Here is a 17,318-nt window from a genome sequence, read left to right as displayed (position 1 = left end):
CTCTCTGTAACTTGAGGTTATGCAACTACGCTGCCTGTGCCTCAACTCGCAAGTCATCATGATCCCCTATCACGACTCTCGCTGACTGCAGCTCCTGGTCAAGCACCATCTTGATTTTGAAATTCTCATGCTGCTTTCAAATTCCATCATGGCCTCGCACCCCTCTGTAATCGCCTCCAGCCCGACAACCCTCCAAGACACCTGCATTCTTCTAATTCTAGCCTCCTATGCATTCCCAATTATAATTACCCCAACATTAGTGGCCATGCTTTCAGCTGCCCGTGGCCCAAAGCTTTGGAATATCCTCCCTATACCCCTCTGCCTCTTTTTTCTCAAGAGGCTTCTTAAATCCTACTCTGACCAAGCTTTTGGTCATCTGATCAAATATATCATATACCTCAGCACATTAGTTCTCATATGTTCCTGTGAAGCGCTTTGGGATATTTATGTTAAAGGTGCTATAAGTTGCTCGTTGTTGTTGATATCCCATCCTTTACAGATTACAAACTTCAGCTGATATCCTAACCCACATCAAATCCAGCTTACCCACCATCACTCTTAGCTGACTTACAATGGTTCCTAGACTCTGACTTCAGTTTAAAATTTTCATATTTGTGCTAAAATTCTTCCACGACCTTGGCCCTCAAGATATCTAGCTTCCTGCAATCCTACGATCCTCCCCACGCCCCCACAAAAGCTTCGCTCCTATTCTGGCCACTCATGCATTCTCCCCCATAGCTGTCTAATCCTCACAATAGGTTGCTCTCTGAAACCCCCTCCAACTTTCCTCTCTTCCTTTAAGGCCATCTTTATCAAATCATTTGGTCACTTCTCTCAGTATCATCTTTGGCTTGGTATCTATTTTTGGTTGATTATTTCTCTGAAGTGCCTGGGGACATTTTTCTATATTAAAAAGGTGAGTCCAACCATTAAACCTAATGAGTAGGTACTCCCAAAGAAATGTCCAGTTCCCTTCGAAACCACTAAAAGCAAAAATATTGTGCCAATGCCTACACTAGAATACTGAAAAAAAATCCATCACTTAAGTGGTACTGAACTGACGAACCCACACTGGGGTTGGTGAGCCAAGTCGCTGAAGTAGTGGTCTGTGGTTATAACTGTCTCACCATTTGCTGATTGGGAAAAGGGAGGACAACAATTTTCCTGCTGTTACTGGCTGTCCATTCACCACTGAAAGAGGAGCAAATGTACTGAAATTGAATAAATTAAGCCAGCTGATACTCAGCAGGTAGGGTCACATATGAAGAATTAATTTACTGAAGTATCAAAACTGCTAGCAGCCACAGAAACATAACTATAACATAAAACAAATTTCAGGCAAGATGGTCAAAGAACAAGGGGAAGTAATGAGTAGAAAATTTAATATGCCCAAAAATGATACAATTTAATGTAGGTGAAAGGAAAAGCACAAATACTGAAATAGAAACAGTTCTGTTTCATGGCATTTTCAATGTTTTAATGATTTGGGTGCAATCCTGCCTCTGATGCTGACAGACATGCTACAAATTTTCAGTATGTATTGTCGCATTATTCAATTATATTCAAGTAGGTGGCACCTGCATGGCAAGTAACTATTCTTACAAGCTACTATTTGCCCGAATACATACATTAAGTATATAAAGTATAAACTTGCTTCACTGCACTTTTACAACAAACATCACACAAAACTTAATACATGAAAAAGAAGCTTTGAATAAGAATAATGAAAAAAAAGTCAGTTCAACTGGCTGCAGTTCAGTCCCTGAAGTACAAAATGGCTAGTGAGATATTGCACACTGACATAGCCATAATTTAAAACATCCTACAGATGAATTTTGATCAATTCCAAATGAACCAGAAATTTGGAATATTAAAAATAATAACACCATTAAGTCTCTCAGTTCTACAGTCTATAAAATTGATTTATCCAGGATAATGCACAAGATCAAAACTGAATTTCCCTTATGTTTGGAACATAAAATATTAAAATGATTAAGCCGAATTCTAACTCCTGTACCTGCTCTTTGACTGAAGCCAAAATGGTGGTTGCTGTGGTCTCAGACTCCATGGCTGGATCAGTGGGAGGCTTCCCACGCGGGCAGCAGCCCCTATTCCATCAATAGGAACCTGTCAGTTGACGACATGTTACCTAAACATACCAAAGAAAAAAATCCTTTGAAATAGCCTTAGTTACCACCTTCCTCGTAATCATGCCTGGACAAGCATGCACGTTTTTAAACAGCAATTCATTTAACAGGAAAACTTCCCATTCTCGTTTGCTTGTCTCTCAATGCTGCTTCCCGAGAGTAGGAATGCTTAAAACACCTTGAAATAATCAAAGAGAAAGGCATTCAACTCACCATTCTTGCACCAGTGGTAGGTGATGCCGCTTACCTTATAATCCTCTCATTCTGCCTTTTCCCACGTTATTTAACCAATATTGTCAATAGCAACTAGTGCTAAAACAGTCAACTTTTAATAACCAAAAACCTGAAGATGCTGCAAACACAGGTTAGCAAGCACCTGTAGAAAGGTTAGATGAGTTAACACTTACAGCGCAGAGCTCTAACATTTTGTATAACCTTTGACACCCAAATCATTAACTCATCGGTTCTCTGAAGATGTTGGCTGACCAAGTGCTTCTAGCATTTCCTGCTTCTGTTCTAGAAACCAGGGAGTGGGGGGGGGGGGGAGGAATGCCTGAATGTTGATGTGCCAAATGGTGGAAAATCTTTCATTGTTTGCCCTCCGAAACCAGTTCTGTAATTTGGAGATTCTCAATTAGATCCTTGCCTTCAACTTTTGCCCCCGTGCCAAAAATTCCCAATTTTTAAATTCTTTCAACATCCTTGAATAACAATGATTTCAATTTTTTTTGGAAACAGAAGATTTTTCTTTCTCCAAATGCTACTGAGCTAATACTTTGAATATTCATTCATCAAGGCTCTTTTGCACTATAAGAGTACAGCTAATGCTGGGAAGTTTCATATGATCAAAGACAGCCAACTTTCATCAAGCACTTTATAAAAAGAACACTGCTAACTTACCCCAATGCTATTGTGGACCCATTTGTGGTACAGAATATAGTCAACACCCAGGAAGAATACATAGCATGCAAGAAGAAATTGAAAAAGGATTCAAGGATAAAGAGATAAAAAGAGAAGAGATGGCAAACATAAAAGGTCACTCAAAAATCTCAAACAAAAGGATAGTTAATGGAATGGTGGGGTCAGTGCAGGACAGAAAAAAAAGGAAATCTTCTTGGATTCAGAGAGCTTGACAGGTACTGAACAAGTACTGTGCATCTGTCTTCATAAAAGAGGATGAAGTTAATGTTGCATTAGAGGAAGGAGGAGTGAGATAATAGCCCAGAACTTCCATGGAGTGGCAGAGTCGGATTGCCACGTTGTTCCTAGTTTTTTACCTCAAAATCCAGCTACCCTTTTCTTGCCCAACCTTCCAATTCAGGCCAGGTGGGAACTGTGTAGGGCAGCAGGTGCCCAAGGCTGTGTGTTGAAGGTAGCGGAGATGGAGGTAAGAAAGCCAAGTCGCCTCTTTTTTATATAAAAATGGCACTAGTTGCCGTAAAGCAAGTAAGTTTAAATGTCCAGCCACTTTTTGAAAAGCCAGGGAGAAGGTAAGTTTGTATGGTAGGTAGGTAGGAAGGAAGGATTTTGGGTGGGGGGGGGGGGGGGGGTCAGTACAATAGTGTCCCAGATGTTAGAAGTAGTTTTAATTCTTCTAACTTTTTCTGGGTAACTATTACTGTAAGACAGTTGGAACAATCCAAAGTTTGCAACTTATATTGTACTTTCAGATGGTTCCCATTGCAGGGCATTGCCCAATGAAAGTTTGAACTTCCTGGGCAATTGCCATGCAATCCTTACCTGGGGACTTCTGGAGGGGTGGTGGTGGTTCCCCCAGTGTACCTTTGGGGTACCCCCCCAGCTCAGAGTTTACGGGCCACTGTGTCCGTTAAAAATATTGTATAAAATAAAAATAAATAGAAAAGGCACTAAATAGGTTGGCATCACAAAGTCACCCTGTCCAGATGAAATGCATCCTAGTTTAGAGGGAAGCAATGGTGGAGACAGCAGAAGCTCTGATCACAATATATTAATCCTCCTTGGGTACTTGAGTGGTACCAGAGGAATGAGAGATTATAACTGTTGCAGTCCAATTCAAAAATAGGAGAAACTGGTAATGACAAGCTAGTCAGTCCAACATCATTGGTGGGAAAACTATTACAGACCATTGCAGAGGAAAAAAAAAATCTTGCTTAGAAAGATGGGTTAATAAGGGACACTCAGCATGGATTTAAGGCAGTTTGAATTATTTGATAAAGTAATAGAAGGTTGAATAAGGTGTTGTAGATGTTTATATGGGCTTTCAGAAGATATTTGATAAAAGTAGCAGAAAAGAGAAGCAACCAGGATTAAAAGGGCAGTGATAACTTGGGTACATAAGGGAGATGGTGGAATCATGGTAATGTCGCTGGAGTAGTAATCTAGAGACGCAGGCTAATGCTCTGGGGACATGGATTCAAATTCCACCACGGCAGCTGGTTGATAAATCTGGAATATAAAGCTAGTCCCAGCAGCGGTGAACATGAAACTATCAATTGTCATAAAAACCTAAATGCTTCACTAATGTTCTTCAGGGAAGGAAATTTGCCATCCTTACCTGGTCTGTGTTATGTGACTTTAAACCCAAAGCCATGTGGTTGACTCAACTGCCCTCTGAAATGGCCTAGCAAGTCACTCAGTTCAAGGGAAATTCAGGATGGGAAACAAATGCTGACCTTTCTAGCGACACCCACATCCCATGAAAGAATGAAAATCATACACAACTTGGGTAGAAAGAGGGATGTGGACCCTGCAGTCAGAATTTGGGAGCTAGGTAAGAAATTAGCAATCAGAATCTCAAAAGTAGTAAGCTCAAGATGACTCCTGATACCACTTAAGTATAGAAATAGGTGGTGCAGTACAATTCCCCAGAATCAGTATTAGAATCATTGCTGAATTTGAGCATAGGAGTAAAACTTAAGTTTGCAGATAACACAAAACTTGGCAACAGAGCAGTGAGGTAGCAGACTTAAGAACAAACTGAGGAGAACAAACTGGCAGAAACAACTTAATGCAGGCAAGTGAGAGGAACAAAATGGAGATAGCGTAATCTAAGTGGTTTTCACAAAAGCAGATGTTGGAAATTTGAAATAACAAAATAATACTGGAAAGTCTCAGCAGGTCTGGCAGCTTCTGTGGAGAGAGAAACAAAGTTAACATTTCAGGTCAATGACCTTTCATCAGAAATGCAAAAGACGTATAAATAAGTTTGGGAAAGTGAAAGGAGGAGAATGAAAGGGAAGGTCTGTGACAAGGTAGAGGGCAGGAGAAATGAAATGACCAAAGGAGATCAGAAAACGAACCATCAAAGAAACGTGAAAACAAAAATGGAGCAAAGGTTATGATCTAAAAATGCTGAAATCAATGTAGAGTCAAGGTGGCTGTAAAATGCCCAACTTATATTTATATAGCACCTTTAACATAATGAAACATCCCAAGGTGTCTCAAAGGAGCATTGCAAAACAGAGGGATGCTGAACCACACGAGTTAGTAGGTCCGATGGCCTTGATCAAACAGGTAGGTTTAAGGAGCGTCTTAAAGAGGAAGTAGAGGTAGAGAGCTGTGCGGTGGGAATTCAGAGCTTGGGGCCTAGACAACTGAAGGCCCAGCCACCAATGGTGGAGCAATTATGATTGGCAACGCATAAAAGGCCAGAATTAGAGGAGTGCAGATATCTCAGGATTATGTGGTTGAGGCAAGGCCATGGAGGGATTTGAAAATAATTTTAAAATCAACATGTTGCTTGTTGGGGCGTCAAATGTAGGTCAGTCAGCAAGCACACTGGAACAGGCCTGAGAGTTAAGACACGGACAGTAGAGTTTTGGATGACCAAGTTTGCAGAAGGTCTAATCAGGTTGGAAAATAGCAAATATGGCTCCACTATTCAAGAAGATTCAAGGAGACAAAGCATGAAACTACAGGCCAGTTAGTTTAACATCTGTCATAGGGAAAATGCTGGGAAAAATTATTGAGGTGGTTATAGCAGGGCACTTAGAAAAACTCAATGCAATCAGGTAGAGTCAACATAGATTTGTGAAAGGGGAATCACATTTGACTAAATTTATTGGCATTCTTTGAGAAAGTTACAAGCAATGTGGATAAAAGGGAACCTGTGGACAGGGAATGCATGGTGACTTTGCTTCTTGTAGCTTTTACTCATCAGGCTCTTCTGTTTTTCTCTCTCATCTCTTGTTTTGTCTGTTTTTGTTTTCTAGCTTTCTCCATTTAAATCTGATCAGGAGGACCTCCTATCCTGACCCAGCTAACCACTCCCTCTCCCCAATCATTCTCAGCCTTGCAGTGATCATGCTTTCTTTGACCAACCAGGAATAGTTTAGGTGGCTGTTGCTAATTTTACTTATTTTTGTAATGCTGTTTGCATTTACCACTATCTCAAGGCTTTTACATCCAATGCTTTATCTCGTAGAGAGAAATCTACATTCCATTCTTACACTCGCAGTTTCGCACAGACAGCCTTCAAGGTCTCAGCCTTTTGCTAGTCAGCAGCAAAACTTGCTCTTAGCATCTTTTCTATAATGTGCCCTATTCCATTTTACCACACCACCAAAATAAGTTCTGAATAAGGATAGATCTTAACTATTAGTATTCTGGTTAGTAACCGAATGGTCTTACAATCTTCAGGACTTATATTTTGAAAACACCAAGAGGTAGTATTCCAAGTTGATTTTTTTTTTGGTGGGGGGGGGGCAGGGGGTGCAGAGGAGATTATTACATAGAATGATATACTAATTTGAAGTCTCTTGTGCTACAATTGACACAAGAACCAAAGGAAATACATGAAAGCAAGACTTAGCTCATTACTAATAACCATCTAAAAATAAAACAGTGTAGTCAAAGGAGGAAGAAAAATTAAAATAGGAATTGGAGGAGAAAAGGTGCTATCAGACAAGAGTGGATTAATCAAGGCAAGCCAGTATGGATGGTGACTTCTCTTCTTGTAGCTTTTCGTCATCAGTCTCTTCTGTTTTTCTCTTTTGTCTCATTTTGTCTGTTCTTGTTTTCTAGATTTTTCCACCATGTAAATCTGCACAGGAGGACCTCCTGCCTGATCTAATTAACCCCTCCCTCAACATTGATGAGCTGTATATGGACTTCAAAAAGGTGTTTGAAGAAGTTCCACATAATAGACTTGCCAAGCTGTAGCTCATGGAATAAAAGGGATAAAGGATGGCTACAAAGTTGGCTGAGTGACAGGAAGCAAGATCAGTGGAAACAGTTATTTTTCAGACAGAAGGAAGGCATACAGTGGGGTTCCCCTGGTGTCATTACTAGGACCACTGCTCTTCTTGATCTATATTAATGACCTAGACTTGGGTGCATGGGGAACAATTTCAAAAACTGAAGATGTGCAAGTATTGTGAACCGACAGGAAGGTAATGATAGACTTCAAGAGGATATACCAGGTGCAATGGGTAGATACATGGCAAATATGGTATTTAATATAAAGTGTAAAGGGGTATATTTTGGTCAAAAGAATGTGGAGACACAATAAAATGGTACAATTCTAAAAGGGGAAGTGTGATGTGGGGGCATGACGACCTTGCAGCAGGACACAGTACAGTAAGGAAAATTTGTAATTTATTTAAACTGTCTGTGGAATTTGTTTCTAATTAATGTTTGAGAAGGACTTCAAAAAAGCTAGTCCATGTGACCTGGCGACCTTTGGCCTGGAAGCAGTACCAACAGAAAGAAAGTTAAGACAGAAGCCGTGTGGCCTGACAGAGGTGAGCTGGAGGGTGAAGGTGATCACAGATGCAGAAACAAAGATAATAGACAAAGTGGAACACACAATTAAGAGATGTAGCAAACTAGTTTCAGTTTACACACTAATTTGAGAGATCAATTTTCCTGTTTGGCAGAAAAGAGACAAGAGCTCTTAGGGGTTCTGTGCAAGCTGGTTAAAAAGGTCAAAGCCGGAAAGGTGTGAGAATAGCTTGGAGATGCTAGTGATTGGGCATGTTCCTCAGAAGTGGCCAAATCATGAACCGGTTGTTATACGTTGGTCAACTGAGAAAGAACTCTGGGAAACTATACCATGTAATTGTGCTGGTTCTGATTCATGTTAAAGTAAAAGCTACAAAAGTGAAATCTTGTTGGTATTTTTTTCATTTGAGGGTCTTTTGGTTACTTTGGTTTATGGTTCCCTCATGGGAATTGTAACAAGGGTATATGTGCATAAATCATTGAAGGTGGCAGGGGAGGTTGAGAAAGTGGTTTAAAAAAAAAAAGGATACAGAAGCCTGGACTTTATAAATAGCAGCATAGTGTACAATAACAAGGTAGTTATGATGGATTTTTACGAAGTATTGTTTGCCCTCAAGTAGAGCAGTGTTTGATTTTTGGCACCGCATTTCAGCAAAGATTCAAAGGTTTTTAGAGAGAATGCAGAAAAGATTTAAGAATGGTTCCAGAAATGAGGGACTTGAGATGTGTAGAAGTGTTCAAAATCATGAGGGGCTAAGCAAAGGAGAGTGAAACTGTTCTCCAGAGGACTCATTTGAAATAATTGGAAATTTTGATTAATAAGTGGTTATGATCTGGGATGCACTGCCTGTAAGGGTGCAGGCAGATTCGGTGTGGCTTTCCAAAGTGATTCTATGATCCATGTTACAATCCCTCTCATGTGTGCCATTCATAAAATGACCCGAGTCATAGCTTCAGGGCAACTTAATGTTAGAGGAACGAGGGATAACTGGATTATCAATAACTCTTTGATCTCAACAAAGAAATTGAATGGTGACTTTCTAGGAGGTGTACAAGACAATTCAACAGGATGGACCAAGAAAATCAAGACCAAGAAATATGCCAGGGTAAATGTAGGAAAGAGAACAAGTAAGCTGCAGAATCTCAGCTGAGAAGGGTGGTTGAGGCCAGGACACTGGATTTATTTATGAAATGGCTAGATGTCAGAGAGATGGAAAGGTGAAATAAAATAGATTAAAAGGAAGAAAGCACACAAACAAGATGATCAATTTTGGACAGCCATGCTGTTTTCTACACAGACTGAAATTTTATTTAATACTGTTCATTCATTTGAGTAGTTGTACTGCTGTGATGCTTTTGCCTCTTCATTGGTTACTTGTTATTTTGCGCTCATGTTCCATTGCCATGCACTCTCCCATTGCAGTTACAGTGCCAGGCAGCTAGACAGTCAAATGGAAGGCTTAGGGCATGATAGCTATGTCTGGAGCTGATGCCTAACGATATTTGTTGGAATTGCTATGAACTTACCACTTTGGGGTGTTGATTATTATTTTAAGGCCATTGAATGTGCAGAATTACCACTGACATGAATGCCAACCAACTGCCACATTTGACACTACTACAGACCATTTCGTCTCCATGCCCACTAATCTGAACACAATAGTGAGCATCTGAGTTGGCCAACAGAGTTGAAGGCAGCTTGTTTTTTTTTTAAAAAGCTAGGCCTCAGTTGTTACAACAGCAATGTGGGCATTCATGAAAGGTGCTCAATTGCAATGTTGTGTGTTATGGAGATTGCCTTCAAAGTTACTGGTGTTGCCACAGATGACAAACAGCAATACTGACATATGCAAGGAGTCAGACATTCAATGGAATTCAACTGCTGTACTAGCTCAGTTTGAAAGTAGATCCGTAGATGCAAGTATCCATGTAACCCTGGAAGAGGCATTTAGCATTTCAGAGCTTCAACCTACACCAATGACCTCCAAACAACTACTTCAACGCACCTACAGTAGAAATGTCTCATCTAAACTATCCTGAACATCACTTATGTCCTTCCTTTGAGGTGCGCGCAGCTGTGCTTGTGATCAAACTGGCAATGAGCATTGCCATGTGAAGAATTATCAATATTGCTAGCTGCTTGTGCCCATAGAACTGCATTCTAACAGGAGTCATTACATTCGGGAGGCGGGGGGCGGGGGTGGTGATGGTAAGAGGAGGCAGGCAAAAAACTGCCAATACAAAATAACCTGAAACACAAGGTGAGTTTAAAGACAGGTGAAATAGCCACAATACAATCAGATTGTAGCAATCATTTTAATCTGTACTGGTGGCTACATACTATTGACAGCCTCATTTAAACATTTTCTTGCTAAGTTTTAATCCTACACAGGTATAGAGTTCCAACAGCTTTATGAAACCAATGAGGTTTGTTAATATCAGTTTTCATGTTCATTAAGAATTTATTAATTACATCTGAACGATTTTGACTGAGTTCAAATGGGTATGGAAAAAGGAAAAGCAGTTTAGAAAACTCTTCAGGCTTCGTTTGGCAATTGCTCAATAATGTAAATCATGTTCAGGACATCTGATTTTATTGCACTTAAATTTGTCTCTTCAAAATGTTCTTTACATACTCTGCAAAAAAAAAATCCCTCAGCTGGAGTTGTATAGAACCTTGGTGAGGCCACAGCTGGAGTACTGTGCGCAGTTCTGATCGCCACATTATAGGAAGGATGTGATTGCAATGGAGGAGGTGCACAGGAGATTCACCAGGATGTTGCCTGGGATGAAACATTTAAGTTATGAAGAGAGGTTGGATAGACTTGGGTTGTTTTCATTGGAGCAGAGAAGACTGAGGGGCGACCTGATTGAGGTGTACAAGATTATGAGGGGCATGGACAGGGGATAGGGAGCAGCTGTTCCCCTTAGTTGAAGGGTCAGTCACAAGGAGGCATAAGTTCAAGGTGAGGGGCAGGAGGTTTAGGGGGGATGTGAGGAAAAACTTTTTTACCCAGAGGGTGTTGACGGTCTGGAATGCACTGCCTGGGAGGGTGGTGGAGGCGGGTTGCCTCACATCCTTTAAAAAGTACCTTGATGAGCACATGGCACGTCATAACGTTCAAGGCTATGGGCCAAGTGCTGGTAAATGGGATTAGGTAGGTAGGTTAGGTGTTTCTCACGTGTCGGTGCAGACTCGATGGGCCGAAGGGCCTCTTCTGCACTGTGATTCTGTGATTCAGTCATCCCATTAAGATCCAAAGGCATTTTAAGCTGTACTGATCCATCCTGCTTAAAGTTAATTAAATTGTCTATAGTTCTATTATTATTAGCTAATGTTTTTCAAAAATTTGTTTTTTTTTTAAATGCCAGATAGTAGAACTTCCCCTACTTCCCACTCCCAAGAGGGAGGAATGGTAAAAACAAGTATGATTCTGAATTCAGAGATATACTTCAAGTCCCCACTCATTAAATTCAAATGTTTTTCCCCTTCACTAAATGTAGGAGCAGGAGCTGTGCAGTACCTATCTTGACTAGAATGTACAATCACCCATACCCAAGGAACCATTAGAGAAAGCAGTTTTAAAAAGTTCCAATTATACTGTTATGTGGTTTGAAATTCACAGGTTTGTTTTCTGTTGATTAATTCTGAGCTAGTAAATTCAACTAATGTTCACTTTGTATAAAAATTCTGTTGGAGGTAATGTGACAGGTAAGAATTTTAATGCATCAAGTATAACTTTGGAAAAATGGCAAGGGATTTTTGTTAAGTATTCAGATACCTGGAAAGATATAAAATACTTGCACTTTGACTTAAGTATTGGTAATGTCACTACACAAATCATTTTTCACATCCTACTACTAGCTACATTTAAATCAAATTGCACAGCATTAGTCACACCATTCCACATCCTGCAGTTACACAGAACCATGGATTTGTTAGTGGCCGCTACATGTTTGGGGTGCAGCTAAGGAGGGAAGGACTGTGGAAAAACATTAACTTATCATAAGCTGTCTTGAGCAATGTGGTAACTTGTTAGGGCATTTTCCTCTGAACATACTCCTTTCATTAGGCATCTACTGCTTACTCATTTCAGGACACATTCCTATCAAAATAAAAGAAAAATACTGCGGATGCTGAAAATCTAGAACAAAAACACCTGGAAAAACTCAGCAGGTCTGACAGCATCTGCAGACAGGAATACAGTTGATGTTTCGAGTCCATATGACCCTTAATTAGAACACTTATCAACCTTGGTCCACTGTGCATTTTCACACCTCTGCTGATCAAGAGAAAAGTGTTTTTCAGGATATTGTAATGTTTGAAAACAGTGGTGGGTCTACAGTTAAGGGATGGGGTGGTCACATTAAGTCACATATCTGAGTTTAAACTCATTCGTTTGCTGCAAAATTACAGCCAATGCAATTTTAATTATAAAGTTAACCAAAGTTGAGTGAAGAGCTTCCCCTATACCTAATACAGTAGTTAGCTCAGCCAGTAGCTGAAAAAGTCAGAGGTGAATTGGAGTCCCAAGCCCTTGTAACCAGGAATAAGTCTTAGAACACTTCATGCAAATACTACATTTTAAAAGGGGGCTGACTTGCTAAGTTACCTGCTGCAATTTTTTTTTCTTCTCCTACTCTCATTAACATTATGTGATACTGCTGAAACGCTGGTGATCACCACCCTGATCAGGTTTGGCCAGGGAACTCTTTTGTTATGTGGACTCTCCACGGTTTACACTCCATTCTTGCCACTCAGGCTACTGTTGCTGAAAGTAGCCTGGCCAACTTCAACTGTAGCTACTGGCTGCTTTCTGCCTTCGAACGCAATAACCATCCAGTTTTAGCCTCTTTCCAATTTAATATCAGCCTTTTGGACACCCCTTCTCCCTGTTGTCCCTATCTAACCTTCTTCCTTACCTGTTGTTCCTTTTGTGCTAAACCTTTATCTCCCAACGTGATATTGCCATCCAGGAATTCATTCAACTCCTTTCCAGATCCTCCCTTAGCTATTCCTCATTTCTTTCCTCACGTTCAGGGCCAAGCCTCAAATTCAAGGCCAAGTCACCCTCATCTGATGCTCCGAAGTCGGGTCATGATCCCTCCACTTGGCACTCAGCCACACCCCCCCCCCACAAATTACCTGACCACTGCTACAGTCAGTCCAAACTCCTCCTTGATTGGCAGTAATTCTCATTTGTATGCCAAGCTCATTCTCTTTCACCTCAAACCTGCAAGCTCCTACATTTGGGTGTTAAAAGGCTGCTTTGGTGCCAATTCCCTTCCAGGTTCCTACTCATGATTCTGTCCTTCAACATTACTTATCTTCTTCTGTACAAATCTCCAAAGAGTTCCTCACAACTGGCTCTGCCACTGTGAAAATAAACTGTGCATTCATATACTGTAAGTTTGTCAACACAAAAGGTTAAAATTGCTTTACTTCAGGACCAAATTTCAAATCAGGCCCAGAGACTTGAGCTAACACTAAATGAAAAAGGATTGCAGGAATTCTCATTCAATTTCATCCTGGTGTTGGTCTGGGCTGCATTCTTGCACTTAAGCTCGACACCATCCAAGACAAAACACAGCCCACTTGATTGTTTTAAGGTGGGGGCTGAGGTGCCATTCAATTACTCCAGCACTGGCACATGTAGCAGCAGTATACAATCTACAAGATACACTGCAGCAATTCACCAAGGGTCCTTCAACAAACCTTCCAAACCCACAAACTCTATTGCAAAGGACAAGGGCAGCAGACATATGGGAGCACCACTACCTGCAAGCTTCCCTCCAAGGACACGCAACACCCTGACTTGGAATTTTATTGCTGTTCCTTCATCACTGGGTCAAAACCCTGGATCTCCACTGCCCCCATCCCCCAAACAGCAATGTGTACCTATACCGGGTGGATTGTAGTTCAATAAGGCAGCTCATTACCACCTTCAAGGGCAAATAACAATGGCCTTAATTTCCAATGACGCCTACATCAAGAATGAATAAAAGAACTGCAGTATCAATATGTAGTCAGAGCCTATGCTACAGTTGCCATGAGAATACAGTATTATACTCTGAGGACAAGGTCAGAGGGTTATTCAAATAGGTTGATAGAATGGCCTCCTGTGCTGTAACCAGTCATACCTATCCTGGCTCCCTGCAAGACCAACTCAGCTTATCCCACTTCCCTGCCCTTTCCCTATAACCCTGAAAATATTCTCTTCAGGGGCTGATTTAATTCACTTTTGAAAGCCACAATTGAATCTGCCTCAACCCTCACTCACAGGCAATACATCCCAGATCCTAACCACCTGTTACATAAAAACTGTTGAGTATTGATGAAAAAGAGACATGTCAAAGCTTTTTATCTTGCACTCATCAGGACACTTGACAAGAACACCAATAAGGCTTGTTTTCCAGAACTATCAAACGACTGTTTGAAAAACTTTTTTCCTCATATTGCTATTCATTCTTTTTCCAATCACCTTAAATCAGTGTCCTTTGCACTTTGCAAGTGTCAAAAACCAAAGAGTTTCTTCTCCATCTAATCTGTCAAGAACCTTCATGATTTTGAACACCTATCAAATCTCCTCTCAACCTTCTCTTCTCTGGAGAACGCCCTCAGCTTCTCCAATCTATCGAAGTAATTGAAGTCCCTCAATCACTGGAACCATTCCTGAAGTGTGATGCCCAGAACAGGACAGAGTATTCCAGGTAGAACCAGCATTTTATGAAAATTTCATCATAACTTTCTTTTTCCCTCCAGGACACTCAACTTACCCTGCCATCTTCAACTATTTATCCATATATACCCTCAGATCTTCTGCTCCTGTATCCATTTTAGTATTGCACCCTTTATTCATATTGCCACCTCATTCTTCCTACCAAAATACATCACTAGACACTTCTCTGCATTAAATTTCACCTGCCACATACTTTACACCAGCCTGTTTATGCCTTCTTGAAATCCATCAATATCCTCTGCACATGACAAAAAACGTGCAAGTTTTGTCTCATTTGCAAATGTTTAAAACTGTGGGCTGTGCACCCTACATCATTAGTATCTATCAAGAAAAGCAGTGGCCCCAGTACCAACTGGTGGGGAACCCCATGTTATTCCATGGAATTCAACTTTGCTGACACCCATTTATATGGCACTTTATTATATACGCTTTGGAAGTCTGTATACACCTTATCAACACTTATTTCAATCAAATTAGTTAAACACGATCTGCCTTTAACAAATCAGTGGCTTTCCTTAATTAACCCACATTTGCCCAATACCTCCTTTTCTCCTCCAACTCCTGTTTCAACCCTTCTCGCTTTATGACTACACTCTCCCCTGTTTAACGTTTACTTATATACATCTAATGAGCCAAGTCTTGCTTTCGTCACCGATTTCCTTTTGTTCTTAAAAGAAGTCTCTTGTATTGCTCTTCATTTAAATTCTTTTAGAAATTCTTTTTGGAAGTCCATGTACACCACATTAACTCCCTCTATCCCAAAAAATTTAAATTACATTAAATATGATTTGCCTTTTTAAAAAAAAAAAAATCCCTTCTGGCTTTCCTTAATTAATCCACACTTGTCCAAGTTACTTAAAAAAAATATAACCTGGGACAAAATTAAGAAGTTTTTCCATCAATGAGATTAAACTGACTGCCCAATAGTTCTTGGGTTTATCCTTAAATCATTTCTTGACCAAGGGTGGAAAATTTGCATTTATCCTTAAATCCTTTTTTGAACAATGGTGGAAAATTTGCAATCTCCCAGTTCTCTGACACCAGTATTCAAAAAAGGTAAATTATGGTCAGTGCCTCCACGTTTTCTCCCTTACTTCCCTCAGTATCCTTGGATGCATCCTAGCCAGTCCAGTGAATTATCAACTTTTAAGTACATCCAGCCTTTCTAACAGACTATTTAGATCTGGTAGTGTACTGAGACAGGATTAATTAATTATCTCATAAGATCCTCTAGGGTAGAATGATCACAACATCATGGTTTTCACATTGAATTTGAGGGAGCCTGAAACAAGTGCCTTATGCTTAAACAAGAGGCAATTACAAAGATAAGATGACAGTTGGCCAAGGTGAAATTAGACAAAATTTTTAGACACCGGAAAAGGACGACTAAGTGAAAAAAAGAGGGAGAAAACAGATCGACACCAAACTGGCAAGAAAGAAGACAGCAAGAGTTTCTACAAGTATATTTAAAAAGTAGTGAGTAAACATTGGTCCCTTAGGTGAGACAAGGGAATTAATAAATGGGAAACAAGGAAATGGCAGAGACTTTGAACAAGTATTTTGTATCTGCCTTCACAGAAGATACAAAAATATTGAAGAATGGCAGAAAAGCAGGGGGCAACAGGGAGAGGAACTTAAAACAATCACTACTACAGAAGTTGTGCTAGGCAAACTAATGAAGCTAAAAGCTGACAAGTCCTCTGCAAACAGCATTTGAGCTTCCCAAATAACAATGGGTAAATCAATTGATGTTTTGAAGGTAATGTGGACCACAGTTATGCATCAATCAAAAATCAACCTGAGCAAGGTTATACATGCCATAGGGTGGCAGCCCAAACAACATAATTCTCTTTGTGGTGGGGGGGGGGGTGGAGATTTCAGGGCAAAATGTTCTATACATTAGAGAACGTTCAGAGTGCTTGCATCGGCCCTGGCTGACAGATTTTTGCTGTCCCCTTTTGCTAAGCCTCAAATGTTTGATGCCTGGAACAAATAAGTGGCTTTTGCACCTAGCAATCAAAATGCACCACGCTAACACTACACTCATTCACATGGACAGGCATCCAGGAAATGGGGTTGGAGATCACCTGGCCCAGATTTTTAAAAAATAAGGAAAGGGGAACATAAGGTATTCAGAACCTCCTACCAACTTGAATAAATGGTTTAGCCCTTATAGAAATAGCCATTATTTCTGACAATGAATGTCACCACAGATATTGCCCGACTTGGAGCCTTTCTAGCAATTTCATTTATTCTACAAATTTTTGAGTAACCATTATTTGTCATTTTAGTTCCTCAAATGAAAAACAATTAATTTCACTCGTCACGTGGGGAATTGATGACAAGCTACATTTGCTCTCCCTGTTGGTGCAAGTTCATAAAACTTGCAAGCTGTTATCAAGATGATGACCAAACATCAGAAATTATGAAAGCATGGATGCGTTTGATGCTTTCAACGAAAGGTTCCTTTCTTAACCAACCAAATCTAGATAATTGGTCTGGTATTTACATTTATGATCTCAACATTGAAGATCCATTTAGGAGTGAAGCAAGGCCTCTCATCAAGAGAAATTCGACCACAAATGATTAACCGCAAATGATTAACATTCTTAACAAAGAGACTCACCTACCTGAATCTAAGCCATACTGGATGCAGATCCATGGATTCCACAAGTTAACATGGTTGATACTATGTAGAAATATGGTATGGCTACATACATCCAGGCCC

The 17,318-nt window shown here is 40.2% G+C and overlaps 1 protein-coding gene across 2 annotated transcripts in view; it reads right to left on the bottom strand.

The window, feature by feature from the left end:
• pkp4 (plakophilin 4) overlaps window positions 1-17,318 on the bottom strand; it is a 181,508-nt gene that overhangs the window by 144,725 nt on the left and 19,465 nt on the right. For both annotated transcript variants that reach the window (XM_078552220.1, XM_078552221.1), the window contains exon 2: window positions 2,018-2,149. In XM_078552220.1, coding sequence (XP_078408346.1) covers window positions 2,018-2,068 — 51 coding nt within the window. In that variant the 5' untranslated portion in view covers window positions 2,069-2,149. The remainder of the gene's footprint in view (window positions 1-2,017; window positions 2,150-17,318) is intronic.

Source organism: Cetorhinus maximus, chromosome 11, assembly GCF_964194155.1.
Source record: "Cetorhinus maximus chromosome 11, sCetMax3.hap1.1, whole genome shotgun sequence".
In the NCBI taxonomy this organism is placed as follows: Eukaryota; Metazoa; Chordata; class Chondrichthyes; order Lamniformes; family Cetorhinidae; genus Cetorhinus; species Cetorhinus maximus.
The sequence above is the reverse complement of the archived record's forward strand: the minus strand, read 5'-3'. Positions and strand labels throughout refer to the sequence as shown.